This window comes from Hyperolius riggenbachi, chromosome 6, assembly GCF_040937935.1.
Source record: "Hyperolius riggenbachi isolate aHypRig1 chromosome 6, aHypRig1.pri, whole genome shotgun sequence".
NCBI lineage: Eukaryota > Metazoa > Chordata > Amphibia > Anura > Hyperoliidae > Hyperolius > Hyperolius riggenbachi.
This window is the reverse complement of record NC_090651.1, coordinates 270634541-270654082: the sequence shown is the minus strand read 5'-3', so window position 1 is coordinate 270654082 and position 19542 is coordinate 270634541. Positions and strand designations below refer to the sequence as shown.

The window sequence follows — 19542 nt, the reverse complement described above, 5'->3', positions numbered from 1 at the left end:
TCAGCTAAGTGCATGTTTCTTGTATATTTCAGGACAGGCATCACTGTAGTAAAGACAAGCTCTTTTAATCACATCAAAGAAGATACATGAAGTTTGCAGTGACAGACACTGTTTCGAGCTTCCTAGCTCTTTGTGGAGCTGTTAAAACCGCTCTGAAAAGTCCAGCCATGACGGCTGTCTTATAAACATATCAGTGACCAATCATAAGCAAGAAGGTAACTGCAGCCCAATCACACATTCTCACATCATGGGCTTGATTCACTAAAGCGCTTTACCAAAGCAGTTATCACGCAATCTGCCGCGCGTGAAGGCTTGCATGCGTAAAGGGTTACGCCGCGTGATAAACAAAGGTTTGCGCATGATCAAGTGCGTAAAACACCCACGTGATCGCGCGCAAACCTTCGTTTACACGCGATTGTAATCCTTTACGCGCGCAAACCTTCGCGCGCAGCAGATCGCATGATAACTGCTGTGATAGCAGTTATCACGCTTTAGTGAATCAAGCCCCATGAGTGGCCATGATGGGAAACTGCAATAGCGGGAAATCCCCGCCCACCTACCTCAAATAAGGTCAGTTTGAAACACGTATATATACAGTATATATGGTAATATATATATAATATAAAAGAATGCTCAAGATTATAGAGAAAAACCCAGGTTTTTGAGGTGATTAAAAGATCTTGTCTGTACTAAAGTGGTGCCTATCTTGTAGTAAAGAAGCGACATTACGGTCCCGGTGGCATGGAGACTGCGGACCTGAGCACACTTCTGTCTCTACTACATGGCTGCTTCTCCTGCTTTCTTATAACTAAGTGCATGTTTCCACTGGATACCTTTTGGAATCAGGAGGCACTTCGAATTTTACAGTGAAATCAATATATGAAACATTGAGTTTTATCTAGCTAATCATACAGTATATAAAACAAAACTGTAAAATGCATGTATTAGATAAAGGCCATAGGGACTGTTATTTCATAATTCTATCAAACACCTGCCATATGTAAAACTCTTGAGGATTTAAGGTTTTATTTTTAACTGCATACAAAAATCATAATTGTGACTTATTATTGCTCACATGCTCTTTTAGGAAGGTTATTAGTTATCGCTTACCAGTATTATTAAAGCCTTTATGGGGTGCAGATAAATCATCCTGTGTGTCATCTGCTGAGTCATCAAATCCTGCAGCACAAACATTCAGATAGAAATACACTCTGCCAAATGGCATTTGTTACTGTTTCATAGCACTTGAACAGTAAGAGATATTGGCAATGACATACAAGTGCTACACGATTTAATGTTTTAATAATTTTTTTTAAGATTTTGATTTATTAGATTATGTTATCAAACCTACCATACACCATTCAATTTTAAAAGCAATCAACCTGATTTTTCCAACACATCCGATCATATTTTTATAAAAAAAAAAAAACAGAATCATTAATCGATTTCATTAACCTCTTAAGGACCATGGTGTTAAACCCCCCTAGTGACCAGGTCAATTTATGCTTAATTGGCCACTGCAGCTTTAAGGCCAAGCTGCAGGGCCGTACAACTCTGCACACAAGTGATCCCCCCCCCCTTTTCTCCCCACCAACAGAGCTCTCTGTTGGTGGGGTCTGAACGCCCCCCTGTGTTTATTTTTTTTTTAAATAAATATTTATTTTCTAATATTTATTACTATTTATTTATTTTTTACAAAATCCCCTCCCTCCCCCCCCCCCAGCCGGCCAATCACGGCGATCGGCTGTCATAGGCTTCTGCCTATGAGAGCCGATCGTTCTCTTGTCCCCCAGGGGGACAGCCGTGTCACACGGCTGTCCCCAGTACAGCGCTGCTGCTGATCGCAGCGCTGTACATGTAAATACACGGCGGTTTCGCCATGTAACAGTCTTCCGAGCGGCGAACGCCGCTAGGAGACTGAAGGCTCCGCTCCGCCCACCAAGCGGGAGATGCGTGTGCAGCCTGCGCACGATCTCCTGCAAACTGCTGCCCCAGGACTTTACGCCAATTGACGTTAGCTGGTCCTGGGGCTGCTGCCGCGGCCACGCCCATCGGCATGACGCGGACGGCAACCGGTTAATCTGATCGATCGATTAGGAGATTTTTGTCCATTAGTGTTCCCAAATGATAATTTCCAATCATTAACACGAAGAATAGCTTGTAAACGACCATTCAGCAAATTGTATTGTTAGTTGCTACCTTAAGGGAGTTTGGGAGACCATTTAACAGGTGCCTTGGGGCAATGTTTGCTTACACAGATTTCATACCATTTCAAGTACACACTATACAAGTACACAACTTTTACACAACTCCAACTACACGTTAAACCCAGGTCTATGTTCTAATCACCAAACTCCACTATGTACTTCCCCAAACATTGTCCACTGTCCTACCAGCCTCACAGTGCCTTACCCCCATCTGTGTAGACTTACATTTGATTTATCTACAATCAAAAAGGAATTAAGTTCATTCTTTAACTTCCATTTCAAAATTCTGAATATGAAATAACGACTGTAAAAAGGATTTATCTGAAGGAAATGAACAGCGTAGTAAGACATTTTTTTTTCACCTCTGATAGAATAACAGGCGTATCTCGTGTCTTTTGGTTTCTTTGTTCTTATTTGGACAAACAGAACAAGGACTGTACTGAAATTGAGCTTGTTATACCTCAGTCTTTATATAAACATATTGGGGTTGATTCACTATAACAAATAGCGTGCCTTATCAGAGTCAACACATCTTATCAGAGTTGATATGATTTATCTGAGTTAACACGCCTTATCAGAGTAGCATAGCGAGCACTATGAACTTATGCCTGCTTATTGGTAATGACGAGAGCTCCACTCGTCCTACCCTGAGCCCCTGCGGGTCCAATCACTTTAAAGGACATTATCCCCACACTTTGATTGGCCCAATAGGCTGGCTGTCACTTGACAGGAAACTTGACAGGCAGCCTATTGGGCCAAACAAAGTGCCGGTATAATGTCCTTTAAAGTGATTGGACCCCCAGGGGCTCAGGGCAGGACGAGTGGAGATCTCGTCATTGCCAATTAGCAGGCATATTATTATTATTTAGTATTCATATAGTGCCGACATCTTCCGCAGCGCTGTACAGAGTATATTCTCTTATCACTGAACTGTCCCTCTGAGGGGCTCGCAATCTAATCCCTACCATAGTCCTATGTCTATGTATGTATTGTGTAGTGTATGTATCATAGTCTAGGGCCAATTTAGAGGAAATGTTGGGAAATGAAATTGGGATGTGGGAGGAAACCGGAGTAGCCGGAGGAAACCCATGCAGACACGGGGAGAACATACATACTCCTTGCAGATGTTGACCTGGCTGGGATATGAACCGGGGACCCCGCATTGCAAGGTGAGAGCGGTAACCACTATGCCACCGTGCTGCATAAGTTCATAGCGCTCGCTATGCTACACTGATAAGGCATATTAACTGATAAGGTGTGTTAACTATGATAATACATGTTAACTCTGATAAGGTGTGTTAACTCTGATAAGGCATTCCATTTGTTATAGTGAATCAACCCCATTATGTTACTATTTGGCAAGTAAAAGCAAGGAACAATGACATCTAGTAACTCCTAACAATGAATGAAATTGTACCCTGCTATAATTTACAGCACTCGCTCACTAATGAAGGTTTACTACTAATGGACAGTCAACAGTCAACAGGCTGCTTTCACACTGGCACATTGCGTTACATCAGACAGTATAATCGCATGGCAAATGCAATGTCATTATATTGAATTAGCAGTGCAGCGGACTGGAATCCATTGGAATAGCGCGAGACATGCTGATGAACTGAAACACGCATTTACAGTTATAGTGAAGCATACATTTTATGTACTGTATGCGTCACATCCCTGCGTAACGCACAATGCAACCTTACCACCCCTTTGCGAGCTTGTTTTTACAGGATGTGCAACGCAGCCCCATACCCTGCCCCCCACCCCCCGTGTGACACTAACCTTATGAAATTTTCCAGTTTTCTTACGGAACATAGTTCTAAAAGTCACCTACCTTTTGTATGGGTTCTGAGGTCGTTAAGCTGCAGATTAGATGGTAAGGACAAGTGCTCTCTCGGAAGACAATTATTTTTCAGCTTCATATTATTGGAGGCGCTATGGACATAACCAAGAACAACTTGATATTCCAAAACATGTATTTTCAAGATATAAACAATCTACCCATGCTTAATCTAATTATTCATTTTTGAAATAAAAGTGTTGTGGCCAAATGTTGTTAAATTTTCAAATCCGGATTAGTTGTATGGTCCCAGATGTAAACAAGAATAGTACATTCCGGCATAATATCATACACAACTTAAGAACCATACGCTTGTAAGGGTTGGTTACACTACAATGGCTCAACCAGAGTAAGTAGCGTACCCAATGGGCTGTATCTGCTCTATCTTCTGCATTGAAGCATCAGCAGCACAGAACATTGGAAACTGGGTGGATTGTCAGAAGCTCCTACTAGTCAAAGAGCTCATGATAGAGAGGGAGGTGAAAGATGACAAGGAGAGCATAACACTCCTCAGCTCAGGGGAGCAGGCTAGCATTGGTGATGAGGTGTGAGTTGGAGGGGGGGGGGGGGGGGTTGGGTGATGTGTAGTGGCACCCCAAACAGTTGCGGGTAGCATTGTGCAAGGTGAGCAGTGACTTTGGGAAAGACAAGATGTGGGGAAAATGAAAGGAACATGAAAGGTCACCAACAATGAAAGAAACATGAAAGGTCACCAACAGCACCTGCATGCCTGCTGGAAAAAGGTTAGCCAGTTCAGGAAAGGAGGCATTATTAGAAGCAGGAATCCACCCATGCAAAAACCAGGCAGTCAGGGTTCAGAGCTTACCCCCCACCAGCAGCAGGAGACAGTTAGGGATCAGAGGCTAGCTAGCAGTCAAACACAGGAAGGAACTCAAGGTACCAACCAGACAGCTGAAAGACATCAGCAGAGTAGGCCTTTGTTAAACCCTGTGATGATTATTGATCAGTTAATCAAGGTGTATCAGATTCACAAGCGGCCAAAGGAGCCACATGAAAATCTACCACAGGGCACAGTGAGTGGGGCGGGCACCACAATGCAGAAGAGCAGTCAGAATCCCTTCTGTTCCCATGAAATTAGAGAAGGGTTCGCTGCCAAGGTCATTTTATAACAGTGTGGCAGTACATTCTCTCAGCCAACCTACCTTCACAAGTCCACAGTCTCCACTCACTCTGCAGGCAGCAGATGGTGACTAATTGGGACGCAAGGGGGCCCACAAATCGCTGAGACAAGGGTCACACTTGTCTGCTGTCATGCAGGAAAAAAACAGCAGTGCAGCACTGACAGCATTTTCCCTATCAATTACATTAGCTTCTGTGAAACAAACGCACCCATTTGCCCAAATGCATGGTGTGCAGACAAATGTGACCCCTGCCTGAAGAGTGATCGCGCCTCGATTTTTGGATATTGTGCACACATGGCTGAAACTTGCACAGTGGGGTTGATTCACTAAGAAAATAGCACAAGTAACCTCCTGTTACTCACACTATTTAACCCTATGTGCGCTATTTAACCCTACACGCCATATTGGCAGCATAACGTGCATTAACAACTTTAGTCAGAGGAGCGCTTGCTATCCTGTGTGTAGTAGCTTACGCCCGCCAATAGTGGGCACTTCACTCATCCTGCCCTGGACCCCTTTGGGTCCAGTAACTTTAAAGTGATCCCCACCCTTTGATTGGCCCAATAGGCTGCCTGTCACATGATGTCAAGTATATTTCTTACCCGCTACCAATATATTTTCTATATGCTCTACCAAATTATGTATTGACTCAATCATAAATTCTTAATGTAATGGCTGCTTCCCGCAATCCAGATAGTTTTAACTTTAATAATGATAAAAAATATTGTGAATGGCAAAAGTAGTAGTAACATCTTTCATAGGAGCCTCACAACCATCCCTCTACCCATACCTATGGTTTTCTTGGCCTGCTGTCAGCAGTTCAGTTATTACCAGTAGAGGGAGGATAGAATGTTCTGAAAGCCTTCTAGCTTTTACTTTTTTCTGCCTTCAGTCACAGAGATCCCTTGTGAAAGGATTAGACATTGCAGAGTCTAGATTTCAATCTTCACAGAGCTAAAGATTAATAACTCCAGTCCCAGAAGCGTGACATCACCTTGCTCAGTATGGCCAGGCCCATTTTTAGATACAGCTACTTATTCTTGGATGATAATACAGTCAGGTCTGGCTTAGGAAATGTGCCTACTGGCCAGGCAGCAGAAGCCATGTGTTACTGTAGAAACTAGAAAGTAAAAATCCATTGCAGGCTGTTACAGCAAACCAGCATCATTATTGCAGGTTGGCCAGTAGCAGGGGCGTAACAATAGACCCTGCAAGGGATGCAGCTGCAGGTGGAGCAGAAGCCACAGGGGGCCCTGGGGGGAAGACGTTTATTTTCCCTGTCCTGAGAGACTGACAACTAAAGCCCCCTCTACACCATTAAATTGAATCTAATTGAATTCGAGCCAATCGAATTCAATCGATCGCGCTTGACTTTAAAATTTGCCAAATAGAGGCCTGAAAAGTAAAGGAGGACTGGGACTATCAGTGGTCTACCTAGGAAAGTACTGTATCTGTTCCTTTTTATTTTTTACTGTCATGGCTGGAGTTGAGCTTTAACTTACGGTAACTTGTGAGCAGTATCACAAACTGAGACATGCTGCTATTGCTGGGAGGTGCATAGGGACATGTGATCACAGACAGCTGCTCGTGTTTTTAAAAAAGGAATCCTGATTAGGCCTGTTTTAAAGGACACCTGAAGTGAGAAGGTTATAGAGGCTGCCATATTTATTTCCTTTAAAATAATGCAAATAGCGTGACAGTCCTGCTGAACTTTTGATCTGTGTGTTTGTTCAGGGTCTGTGGCTGAAAGCATTACAGGCAGAGGATCAGCAGGACAGCCAGGCAGTTGCATTGTTTAAAAGGAAATAAATATGGCATCCTCCATATCGCTCTTACGGAATTCTGCAGCTCAGGGTGGTAATCCTGTGCCTGAGTGAGTTATATGCAGGAGCTTGCTGCAGATCTCTTTGTGGTATGTTGTTTTTTTTTTTGTTTGTTTTTTTTGTTTTTTTTAGCGTGTAAAAGCTTGTGAAAAAATTGCATGGCTTTTGCTGGGTACACACCATGCAATTTCAAGCCAGACAGTTGGGAATCGGGCGATTTTGTGCACTTATAATTGGAAAATCGATAGCTTTATCGATCTAGTGCACTTCGGACATGTACACACCATGCAACTTCCTGTCCGATCACTCTTCAATCAGGTGGGAAACTGCATCGTGTGTACTCAGCATTTTAGACCCTAAATCTGGAAATAATTATAACGCCAGGGAAGTTAATAAGACATCTCCAGAGATCTGAAAGCATCAATGACTGGTTTATATCATCAAAAAATCATCCAGGAAACCTGGACCGGATTAATTAAATATTTTATGCCTGGCATACACGGGTCGATCCGGCAGCCCATTAGCCGCCGGATCGACTCCCGCCGCATCCCCGTGCGTGCGCGTAGATCGATTCCCGCTCGTCCCCGCCGGCCCTCCTTATCAGCCGCTCGATTCCCCGCTATTGTCCGCCGGCGGGGATCGAGCGGGGAATCTATCCGGCAGGTCATCGGACCTGTCGGATATTATCAGCGGCTCGATTGATAAGGGAGAATCTTGACGTGTATGCCTGGCATTATGAACTGACTAGGATTTGCCACTCTCATCTATAACAGCCCAGCACGGTCAGTATTGCTGAAAGGTTGGTTAACTAGAAGTTGAATGCAGCATCCACAACACTATAATAGTGGCCAGTTTGTTATACCATCCAGTCCTGGTTTGCTGGGTCCCTTATGGAGATCTCTGTAGATGCTTTACTACAGGGGTACCCATTGGGTAGATTGTGATCTATTGGTAGATCGCAAAGGACACCCCCACCTTTGTGACCTATGTGTCGTACTCCGTCTCTTTGACTTGAATGAGCTTAGTGTGATATGCTGTCCTGAAGTTTTGCACAGCCTAGTAGAGGATTATGATGTTGCAAGGTTGGGGAGCCATGCATTCAGAGGTGTTATGTGCTACCGCTCATTGCAGTTTTGCCAGACACTGAGCATATTGTAAGCATGATATTGTGGCCAGGGTTATTGCTAGGATCCTAAGAGATCCAGGGCACTTTTTGGGCACTCCAGACAGAAAATGGGTGTGGCTATGTGACAGAATGTGGGTGTGGTCACGGAGCCAAATTTACATGAACTCAATAGTGGTCTAAGTAGGCCTGCCCAGATAAATGTTGGATGAAGCCCCCTCTCTATTAATGCAAAAAAAAAATAAAATGCAGCATTTCACATAAATAGGCAGTGTTACTTAAACATAAGTAGGCAGAGTTATCTGGCTTCTGTGCTGGCTAGTCTGGCTTTCTGCTGGGCATGCTGACCTGCGACCAGGTTATCTGGCAGTTCCCCCATGGCATTCCCTGACCTTTTAATGGATCACCGCCCATGCTCCCACGGGCCTCCTATTGAGGCACCACAACTTTCACCATGCCCCCATAGAAGAACCAAAGCTCCCTACATGCCCCCATAAAGGCATCACAGTCCCCAGCCTGGCACCACAGCACCCAGTATGCCCACATAGAGGCACCTCACCACCCAGCATAGCCTCGATTGATGCACCACAGCTCCCAGCATACCCGCCATTGAGGCAGAACAGCTGACTCTGCCTGAGAGACATCCAGGGCACCCCAGAATAGATCCAAGGCATGTGCCACTGATCTTTGGGGCTAGCAACGCCCCTGATTGTGGCTCTATTTGGTCAAGTACTGTTCCATTTGGTTTCCTGAGGAGGACTCTATTATATGCATCTAGTTGACTGATGGCTTGTGGTAATCACTGATGGGCCGCTGCTGTGCATGTGCTGCAGTTGTGGCTTGTGGTAATCACTGATGGGCCGCCGCTGTGCATGTGCTGCAGTTGTGGCTTGTGGTAATCACTGACAGACTGCTGCTGTGCATGTGCTGCAGTTGTGGCTTGTGGTAATCACTGATGGACTGCTGCTGTGCATGTGCTGCAGTTGTGGCTTGTGGTAATCACTGATGGGCCACCACTGTGCATGTGCTGCAGTTGTGGCTTGTGGTAATCACTGACGGAATGCTGCTGTGCATGTGCTGCAGTTGTGGCTTGTGGTAATCACTGATGGGCCGCCGCTGTGCATGTGCTGCAGTTGTGGCTTGTGGTAATCACTGACGGACTGCTGCTGTGCATGTGCTGCAGTTCTGGAGTGTGGTAATCACTGATGGGCCGCCGCTGTGCATGTGCTGCAGTTGTGGCTTGTGGTAATCACTGACGGACTGCTGCTGTGCATGGGCTGCAGTTGTGGCTTGTGGTAATCACTGACGGACTGCTGCTGTGCATGTGCTGCAGTTCTGGCGTGTGGTAATCATTGATGGACTGCTGCTGTGCATGAGCTGCAGTTGTGGCTTGTGGTAATCACTGACGGACTGCTGCTGTGCATGTGCTGCAGTTCTGGCGTGTGGTAATCATTGATGGACTGCTGCTGTGCATGAGCTGCAGTTGTGGCTTGTGGTAATCACTGACGGACTGCTGCTGTGCATGAGCTGCAGTTGTGGCTTGCATCTGTTGGTAGATTCTACTTGGTAAATCTTTTTCAAGTCGTAATTCTCGAAGTAGTTTACAAGCTGAAAAAGCGTGGGCACCTATTTTAAATAGTATGGAATGGAGTTGTCTTGTGTGGGGTTGGGTAGTGTTTGTGACCGCATTAGAGACATCTGCCCTCATCCCTTGTCCTGTCCATGAAGGAATGAAGCTTTGTGTTTTACTATTTAAAGCCCATAGCCCCAAAGGGCAGGAAATTAGGCACAGCCATAAAAGTGAGCTGGGGATTTGAACTCTTCCCCATTCTACTCTCTGAAATGTATCATTCGCAGCTGTCCCTGTCACTGAGAGATATTCACCCATGATCTGGAATTTCTCAATGATGGGAACATGAGATAATAATAGAAATACAACAGAGCTTCTAGGGTAATCACTTACCACAATATCCAGAACTAAAATAAATGTCTTTTTCCAGGATATCGGCTTTATTTATTGTGTTAATCTGCAGGTCTTCATGCACTTAAAAGTGAACCTGAGGCGGTTAAAAAAAAAAGTTAGATCCCAAGATTAGATTAGATTCCAAGTTAGATTCCCAACTCCTTCTCGGTACCAACGTTGTTGCTCGGGGACCCTCTGAACATACCCGGCAAGAGATCGATGGAAATGTTCCCGTGGCTGGGCTCCCCACCATATATGAGTGCGGCTATACTGTGCCTGCGTGAGTCCATCTGCACCTATGTAGTAAACTGAAGCCGCTCGCCCATGAACAGCTCTGTGCTACTGAGGGTCCTGGGCAGGGGCGGTGGTCTCGAGGAGGACGTGGGAAGCCTCTGGAAGACCTAGATGCTTCCATCTCCTAATGTAAGTATCTAAGAATTTTTTTCTTTAAACCACCTCGGGTTTGCTTTAAGCCTTATTGAGCACAGAGTTCTCAGCCGTATACATGCAAGGATTAGCTGCAGGCAAATAAAAGGGATTTATAAGAACAATGTCTCACCTTAAGGTCATTTGGATTCCTGCACCATCTAAATGAGTAGGAAAAGCTATGTAAGCTGTTAAGCATATTATCTAGATACAGATAGACATACTGCAGTGCATTTCTCAGACATGACACAGATGGTTCCGTAAGGTGCCGTAAGTTTTCCGTAAGGTGCCTACTTGTCATTAATAATACCTTTTTAAACCTATTCAGTCAGATTATTGCATTGTATGACTGTTTCTTATTCTGCTTTGCACATTTATAAATGGCCCATTCACCTCCCTCATACGTTTTACCTCCGCAGCTTTTCCCCATCACTCACATTTATGTCTCCTCCTCCGTTTTAGCGTAAAGTACCAAGCTGCCACATTAATCAGTAGGATTCCAACAACCAAGGCAGAGGTTGCCACAACCAGAGAAAAAACAGAGAGCTCTAGTCGGGTTGACAGAAGACCTAGGAAAATTGGTGAATGAGAGCATATAAAAATTACTGCAAGAACGCAAGGTTTACACTTTTACAGTCATATGAAACGTTACTATTGTGACCGTGGCAACTCACCTTCTGCATTGGCAGGAGCAGGGCTAAATCTCATATGTTCAGTGTTGACTTTAACCTGAAGGTTTTCATTTGCTTCAGCAATTCGAGTATCCAGTAACATGACGTGGGAGGAGTTTAGGAGGAACTGTCCACTCTGGTCTTGTAGGGTAAAAGCGGGTGGCGGTTGGGTTTGTATCATTAGGATGAGTACCACAGATAACCCAGAGGTAGAAGATGGCATGATAGGAGATTCTGGTGGAACTGCATGGAGAAAAGTATGTTTATTACAGTCAACATCAGCTAGTGTTTTGACAAAATAATGCAGGGGTAGACAATAATGATATTACAAATAGAGATGTTGCGAGCGGTTCGCCTGCGAACGGTTCCAGGCGAACTTTGGGGGTTCGGGTTCGCCTGCATCAGGCGAACTTTTGCGGAAGTTCGATTCGCCCCATAATGCTCTATTGAGCAAAACTTTGACCCTCCATATCACTGTCAGCAGACACATTATTGCCAAACACAGTGGTCTCACTGCTGTAAGCCCGCCCACCCTCCCTCCTCCAAGCAAGGTCCTTATCCCATTTGACTCAGTTGTCTGCCTACACTAATTAGTTATGGGACTGCTGCTACAGAGATTTTAATTAGCCTCTTGTGGGTCTCCTCCCACCTCCCCTTCTACCTTTCTACCTATTTCCTCCTGGTCTCATCTGCCAGGGAATTATCCTATTTCAAAAACCAGTATACATCATACCATGGCTGGGAATCGAACCCAGATGTTACTGTGTGGTGGGCAAGCACACTAACCACTGTACCACTGCAGTAGTAACTGAAGCTGGCCTAAAATTTACCATTTATGCTCAATGCAATAGAAACATTAGGTTGCTTAAAGGGAAGGGTAGAAGGGAGGTGGGAGGAGGGAGGTGGGAGGAGGGCAGGGGCGTAACTAGAAATCACTGGGCCCCCCTGCGAATATTTGGATGGGGCCCCCCCATAGGTGCCAAATAATCGTAATGGGGCAGCGTTTCACTGTAAATTAATTGTAAAGTGGGCAGCATTTTACCAGACAATTGTAATGTGGGCCAGAAAATCGTAATGTGGGCAGAGTTCACCAGAAAATCGTAATGTGGGCCAGAAAATCATAATGTGGGCAGAGTTCACCAGAAAATCGTAATGTGGGCAGCAGTCACCAGAAAATTGTAACGTGGGCAGCAGTCACCAGAAAATTGTAACGTGGGCACCAGTCACCAGAAAATTGTAATGTGGACAGCATTCACCAGACAATCGTAATGTGGGCACTGCGTTCACCAGAATATCGTAATGTGGGCCAGAAAATCGTAATGTGGACTGAGTTCACCAGAAAATCGTAACGTGGGCAGTGTTCACCAGAAAATCGTAATGTGGGCCAGAAAATCGTAATGTGGGCAGAGTTCACCAGAAAATCGTAATGTGGGCACTAGTCACCAGAAAATCGTAACATGAGCAGCAGTCACCAGAAAATTGTAACGTGGACAGCATTCACCAGACAATCGTAATGTGGGCAGCGTTCACCAGAATATCGTAATGTGGGACAGAAAATCGTAATGTGGGCAGAGTTCACCAGAAAATCGTAATGTGGGCAGCGTTCACCAGAAAATTGTAACATGGACAGCATTCACCAGACAATCGTAACATGGGCAGCGTTCACCAGAAAATCGTAACGTGGACAGCATTCACCAGACAATCGTAACGTGGGCAGTGTTCACCAGAAAATCGTAATGTGGGCCAGAAAATCGTAATGTGGGTAGAGTTCACCAGAAAATCGCAATGTGGGCAGCAGTCACCAGAAAATCGCCATGTGGGCAGCAGTCACCAGAAAATCGCCATGTGGGCAGCAGTCACCAGAATATCGTAATGTGGGCAGCAGTCACCAGAAAATCCTAATGTGGGCAGCAGTCAGTCACCAGAATATCGTAATGTGGGCAGCAGACACCAGAAAATCCTAATGTGGGCAGCAGTCACCAGAAGATCCTAATGTGGGCAGCAGTCACCAGAAAATCGCAATGTGGGCAGTCAGTCACCAGAAGATCGTAATGTGGGCAGCAGTCACCAGAAAATCGCAATGTGGGCAGCAGTCACCAGAAAATCGTAATGTGGGCAGCAGTCACCAGAAAATCGCAATGTGGGCAGCAGTCACCAGAAAATCGCAATGTGGGCAGTCAGTCACCAGAAGATTGTAATGTGGGCAGCAGTCACCAGAAAATCGCAATGTGGGCAGCAGTCACCAGAAAATCGCAATGTGGGCAGCAGTCACCAGAAAATCGCAATGTGGGCAGTCAGTCACCAGAAAATCGCAATGTGGGCAGTCAGTCACCAGAAGATTGTAATGTGGGCAGCAGTCACCAGAAAATCGCAATGTGGGCAGCAATCACCAGAAAATCGCAATGTGGGCAGCAGTCACCAGAAAATCGCAATGTGGGCAGTCAGTCACCAGAAAATCGCAATGTGGGCAGTCAGTCACCAGAAGATCGTAATGTGGGCAGCAGTCACCAGAAAATCGCAATGTGGGCAGCAGTCACCAGAAAATCGCAATGTGGGCAGCAGTCACCAGAAAATCGCAATGTGGGCAGTCAGTCACCAGAAAATCGCAATGTAGGCAGTCAGTCACCAGAATATCGTAATGTGAGCAGCAGACACCAGAAAATCGTAATGTGGGCAGCAGACACCAGAAAATCGTAATGTGGGCAGCAGACACCAGAAAATCCTAATGTGGGCAGCAGTCAGTCACCAGAATATCGTAATGTGGGCAGCAGACACCAGAAAAAAAATGCCCCTGTAAAAAAACATTCCTTACCTGTCAGGAGTCTCTCCAGGCCTCTCAGCTCCCCGACGATCCTCCTGTGCACTGCAGCACATCTCCCGCGCTGACAGGCATTGTGCAGGGCTACGGCAAGATGGCTGCCGAAGCCCTGTACTGGAGACACAAATAGTCTCCAGTACAGGGCTTCGGCGGCCATCTTGCCGTAGCCCTGCTCTGCCTGCCGGAGACTATGCAGGCTGCTGGAGCGGGGCTGCGGGGAATGAACTGGCGCAGCGTCTATTAGACGCTGCGGCCAGTTGAGCACCTTGCTGCGGGGTCCAGAGCAGCGCTCCCCCCCCCCGCGCACAGTGAGCGGGCCCCAGAGCAGCCCCGGGCCCCCTGCGGCTAAGGGGGTCGCATCCCCGGTAGGTACGCCGGTGGAGGAGGGAGGTGGGAGGAGGGAGGTGGGAGGAGGGAGGAGACCCACAAGAGGCTAATTAAAATCTCCCTAGCAGAGTGTGTAGCAGCTGTCCCATAACTAATTAGTGTAGGCAGACAACTGAGTCAAATGGTATAAAGACCTTGCTTGGAGGTGGGAGGGAGGGCGGGTCCTCCAGCAGTGATGTGTATTTCACTCAATCAGGTGTGCCTCCAGGTATTAGAGCTCTTGAAACATGTTTCTATCATTTTTCCAGCCGGTAGAATTTTTTAAAATTTTCAAAGTTCGCCTCCCCATTGAAGTCTATTGCGGTTCGCGAACTTTGTCGCAAACCGAACCTTTCACGGAGGTTCGCGAACCTAAAATCGGAGGTTCGCGACATCTCTAATTACAAACATTAGCAATCGTTTAAAAAGGAGAGAACCTTATTATCATAATTTGGTAATAAATTAATAAGTTCAATGGACAGCGAGTTTCACTGGTCTATAAATCCATTCCCATTCCACCAGGTCAAAAGTAAGTCCAGTAGTGCAATACAATAAGGACAAGCTGGGCTCTTATTCTGTTATTAGCTCATAACCCCCTCCTTTTGCCCCTTAAAGCGGAATGAAACCCAGCATTTCTTCTTAGCTCTAAAAAAATATTTACAGCATATTATATTCAACCAGCATTTTTTTTTTTTTACTAGAACAGCATTCAAAGGGTTACACACTGGACTTAAAAGTTCAGTGCAGAGAAATCTGGACGCATATGAACTTTAGATAATGTTATCTTGTGTTTACTTCATTGTATCAAGTGAGGAATGTGACACATTCTCTGACTGTGGTGAAGCTCCTGGACACAGACACTCAAAGCATTTCTGCCTTCAATACATAATGAATAAAAGTCAAACTCTCAGCAAAGTCAACTCTCAAAGCAAAAAACTGTACTTTTGGGAACTTGTAATTTCTAAATGAATAATAATACTTATGCACAAATGCAAATATGATAACCGTATGGCATATAGAAAGTAGGAAAACATGTTTTTATTGAATATTATGTCAGGGGTTTATACCGCTTTAACAAGTGCAGCTGCCAATCCCCCCTACCCAGCATAACAACCCCATACCAAATGCAGCCACCTTTTTCTAACCCCCACAACAAGACTGACCAGCATATCCCCACAACACCCCCATACACACAAACAGGTGTGGACAGCATACCCCCCACCCGTCCACCCACCGAACTATTGTGGCCAGCAAACCCCTCCTCCCTACACACATACACACAAAGCAACGAGCGTAGCCAACATAGCCCCCCGCCAACTTTATACATACATACATTAACAAGCTGCACACACATTAACATGCATGGCCAGCATACCCGCTACACCTTACGCACACACGCACGCACACACGCACACACACACACACTAAGAAGTGTGGCCAGTATATCCCCCCCACCCCTGCCAACTTTACACACATACATTAACAAGCTGCACACACATTAACAAGCATGTGAAGCATATTCCCCCCCCCCCCCGCCACACACACATTAACAAGTGTGGCCAGCATACCCCCCCACCTTACACGCACAGATACACACGCAGATTAACAAGGGTGGCCAGCATATCTGTAACCCACCCACACCTTACACACACACATTAACTGGTGTGGCCAGCATATCCCCCCCCCCCCTATACACACATGCACAGCAACAAGTGTAGCCCCCCCACCATACGCACAGCAACAAGTGTGGCCAGATTATTACCAACCTCCCACTTTACACCCACACCCCACCCTAGAAATACATTAACAAGTGTGGCCAGCACACCCCCCCCCCCCCCCCAAAAAAAAACCATGCGCACCCAGAGAAACAAGTGTTGCCAGAATGTCCCCGCCACACACACATGCAGACATTGCTGGAAACAACAAAATAGAGCATGACTGGCCGGTCCGGTGGAAAAGATAGTACATCCCATATTCGCTGAGGGGCTGACGAAGCACCAACCTGTAGATAAGTAGTAAGGCTCACCCCCCCCCCCTCACTCCATTATGAATGTCCTTTATCAGAAGGTTAATTTTAAAAACATTTTTTACTGGTTCTCAGTTACCTTTAATGCATAGCTACAAGCTGATACTCACAGTGAAGTTGCAATAATACTTCTTCTCTGTTTTCTGTCTTGTTACAGTTCTCCCCAAGATTCTCTGCAAGTGACAGTGTACTGGAACTACCAGGAGGAACCGGAAGCATAAATGGAGGGCCTTTACCACGGATCACCTCCTGCTTTACACCATTCAGGTACCAAGCGAGAGGGGACTCTCTAGCCTCACAGGGCATCCCATGAATCTCATTCTCTGCATATTTGTCCCCAAGTCCTGGAATTGGCAAACAGAATGTCCATCAACAGGTTATGTTGTGATCAACCCACATGTTTTGAAAAAAGGCACTTACAGTTCAAAGTACCAGGGTAATCCAGAAAGGAACAGCCATTTGCTTTTCTCTGCCAAGGTATTCTTTCAGTGTAATTTAACTTTCATCTATCAGAGTAACCTCTTCTCTCCCTGCTCCGCTAGTCACATGACTGCAGAACACCAGTAACTGTTTGTCCAGCAGCATTAACATGAAGCCCACCCCATACCTGAGCCTTCCAACCCATGGTTGAGGAATGTAATGCTACTACAACAATGATAAATGCTTCAATACAGAAGGTGTGTATGTGGAGAAATAATCATAGGATAATCATAGGATACAATGGGCCTGATTCAAGTAGGTTCGGTAAAACTGCCGTGCGCAGAGAGCCCACAGCAATTTTACGGCTACCAATGCTGGGGGAGTAGCATGCATTACTCTATTATCACAACCTGCGTTACTAGGGTAACGTGGGTTGCAGGGCCGGTTTAAGCAACAATGGGGCCCTAGGGCAAAATAAACCTGGGGGGCCCCCCCAACATATACCCCGGAACAAAAATCGGCATTAGGGGACCTTTTTTGCAGCTGGTATAGTCAGGGTGTGAAGTCCCAATCGGTCAGAGCTCCACATTCTGGTTATCCCAGCCTGCATGGGGGACAAGGGGTTAAAAAGTTTTAGGAGGGGGGACCCCACAATTTTTTTAAAAAAAAATTCCCACACTCTAAACATAAAAAAAAAAAATTGGGAAAATAGGAAAAAATGCTAGGGATCTTCATACAGCCATTATGCGGCTGTATAGCGATCCCTGGCCAAAGCGCTGCGGCTGCGTATAGACCCCCTGGAAACCCCATCAGGAAATTGATTGCGCTTTCGTTTGATACATGTAAAATGACACTACCGTTAGGTTTGCTACTAAAAGTTACATTTACCGCATTTAAAACTATAATTTTTTCCTTCTAAACTTTAAAATCGATTTTCTCAAAATCTATAAGGTCTTTTTGAAAAATTGTTTTTTCCTCTTATTCCTAATGATCTCCTAAACATATCCTGCAAATTTATGGTTTCTAGCATTTAAGGTGGATTTGCTATTAACCTTTAAAGTTGGCACGTTTTTAAATGTGTTTTTTTTTTCCTTTGAAAGTTTAAAATCGATTTTCTCAAAAACTATAAGGCCGATTTGAAATTTTTTTTTTCCTCTTGTAGCCACTGGGGGCCCCTGCAAGCTCTGGGGCCCTGGGGCAGCTGCCTCCTTTGCCTTAATGGTAGCGCCGGCCCTGGTGGGTTGCAGTAATTGCCCAATGTGTGCTATGCTGTTTGTTACAAAATTGCTGTGTGCTCCTTGCGCACATTTACTGGACCTATGTGAATCAGGCCCCGTATGTCTAAGGTAAAATAGATAAAATGTTTCTTAATTGATTTAATGAGAATGACTGTTACTTTCTAAATGACCCTCATACTTTTCCAAAACTCTCAAAGTAAACTTACTTTGGCATGGACTTCAAACAGAAGCATTTTCGTTTTGTAATATTCTTATCATTGGTGATACTCTTAAAGAGAGTCTGAAGTCTTAAAAATCCTCTTTTTATTTGACATTTATCTTCAGCAATATCAGCAGTGCTAAAATGCTGCATTCCTGCGGCAGAACAATGTTATTAAATCCCTAAAATCCCGGGGGCAAATTGTGGGGAGCGCTTCCAGGTAGAGGCAGAGCTTTGTGCTGTAGATGTGCCTTTACTCGCGTCAAACCCCACTGATCGCCTCCTCTCCGCGCCCCTCTCAGTCTTCTTTCACTGAGTGGGGCAGGGAGAGGCGGCGATCATGAGAGTTACAGCACTAAGCTCTGCCTCCCCGGGCAGCATGGAATTTTGCCCCGGTATTTGGGGGGTTTAATGACATTGTTCTGCACCGTTTTAGCACTGCTGATATTGCTGAAGATAAATGTCAAAGAAAAGGAGGATTTTTAGAAGGCTTCAGACTCTCTTTAATACAGCCCCTCCTTACTGGAATCTCTGTGGCTTGCAACCCTTTGATTCTGAATAAAGTAGCTTTCTGATCTTCAAAGATCGGATCTGTTATCTGGTGAGTTGGATGAAAGCCTATGATCTGCTTCTGGCATCAACATGAGACTATTATTGTGCGATAAGCCTTTTGGCTTCTTCACTTGGTCCTACTAGAGGTTCTCTGATGCTTGAGGTAGTCTCATTGACCATAATGCTGCCATTAAGTGCTGCTGGCATGGCCCTGTTAAGTTCGTCACCAGTGGTTGGTGCGGGCACTCCCAGTGCGTGGAGATAAAGCGACCATGGATATTCACCAGCAGCAGGGCATGGGGCAAAAGTAACTTCAGGGCCCCCCCTGATGCCCCCATTACAACCAAATTGTCCCCTGAGCCAGCTGCCAGGCCCAATCCAACCTCCCCCCCCCCCCTTCCATCACACATTATCGGTAGGTGGTTACCATATGTCCCCTAAAAGCGTCTTTGTGGTTCCCATTATTCACCTCCTTCTTTTCCTATACAGAGTAAACACACAGCACCCTCACTGTCATGGTTTACCATAGCTGGAGGGGAGGAGGGGCACCTTGGGGGGTCCCCACAGGCTCTGGGGCAATTGCCTCTATGGAAGCTCCGGCTCTGTTCACCAAAGCACCTCTCGAGGAATGATGGGCCACCACCCATAGCGGGTGAAGGGCCACTTTGCACCTCCTCTTACTACAGTCTATGCTGCTATATACTCAATTCCACCACGTTTACTCGTTA

General features: G+C 45.6%; 1 protein-coding gene and 1 long non-coding RNA gene across 3 annotated transcripts in view; one reads left to right on the top strand and one right to left on the bottom strand.

Annotated features, from left to right (window-relative positions):
* The window catches only part of TMEM25 (transmembrane protein 25), a 43181-nt gene that overhangs the window by 2987 nt on the left and 20652 nt on the right, over positions 1-19542 (bottom strand). The window contains exons 3-8 of one of the 2 annotated variants that reach the window (XM_068242802.1): positions 16516-16749; positions 11199-11438; positions 10962-11093; positions 10658-10685; positions 4042-4142; positions 1111-1179 (exon numbers count right to left, since the gene is read on the bottom strand). In XM_068242802.1, coding sequence (XP_068098903.1) covers positions 1111-1179; positions 4042-4142; positions 10658-10685; positions 10962-11093; positions 11199-11438; positions 16516-16749 — 804 coding nt within the window. The remainder of the gene's footprint in view (positions 1-1110; positions 1180-4041; positions 4143-10657; positions 10686-10961; positions 11094-11198; positions 11439-16515; positions 16750-19542) is intronic. The other variant, XM_068242803.1, reaches the window with a different exon arrangement.
* LOC137522742 (uncharacterized) overlaps positions 10987-19542 on the top strand; it is a 29474-nt gene continuing 20918 nt past the window's right edge. Inside the window, exons 1-2 of the long non-coding RNA XR_011022425.1 lie at positions 10987-11105; positions 16563-16672. This is a non-coding gene — a long non-coding RNA (uncharacterized lncRNA). The remainder of the gene's footprint in view (positions 11106-16562; positions 16673-19542) is intronic.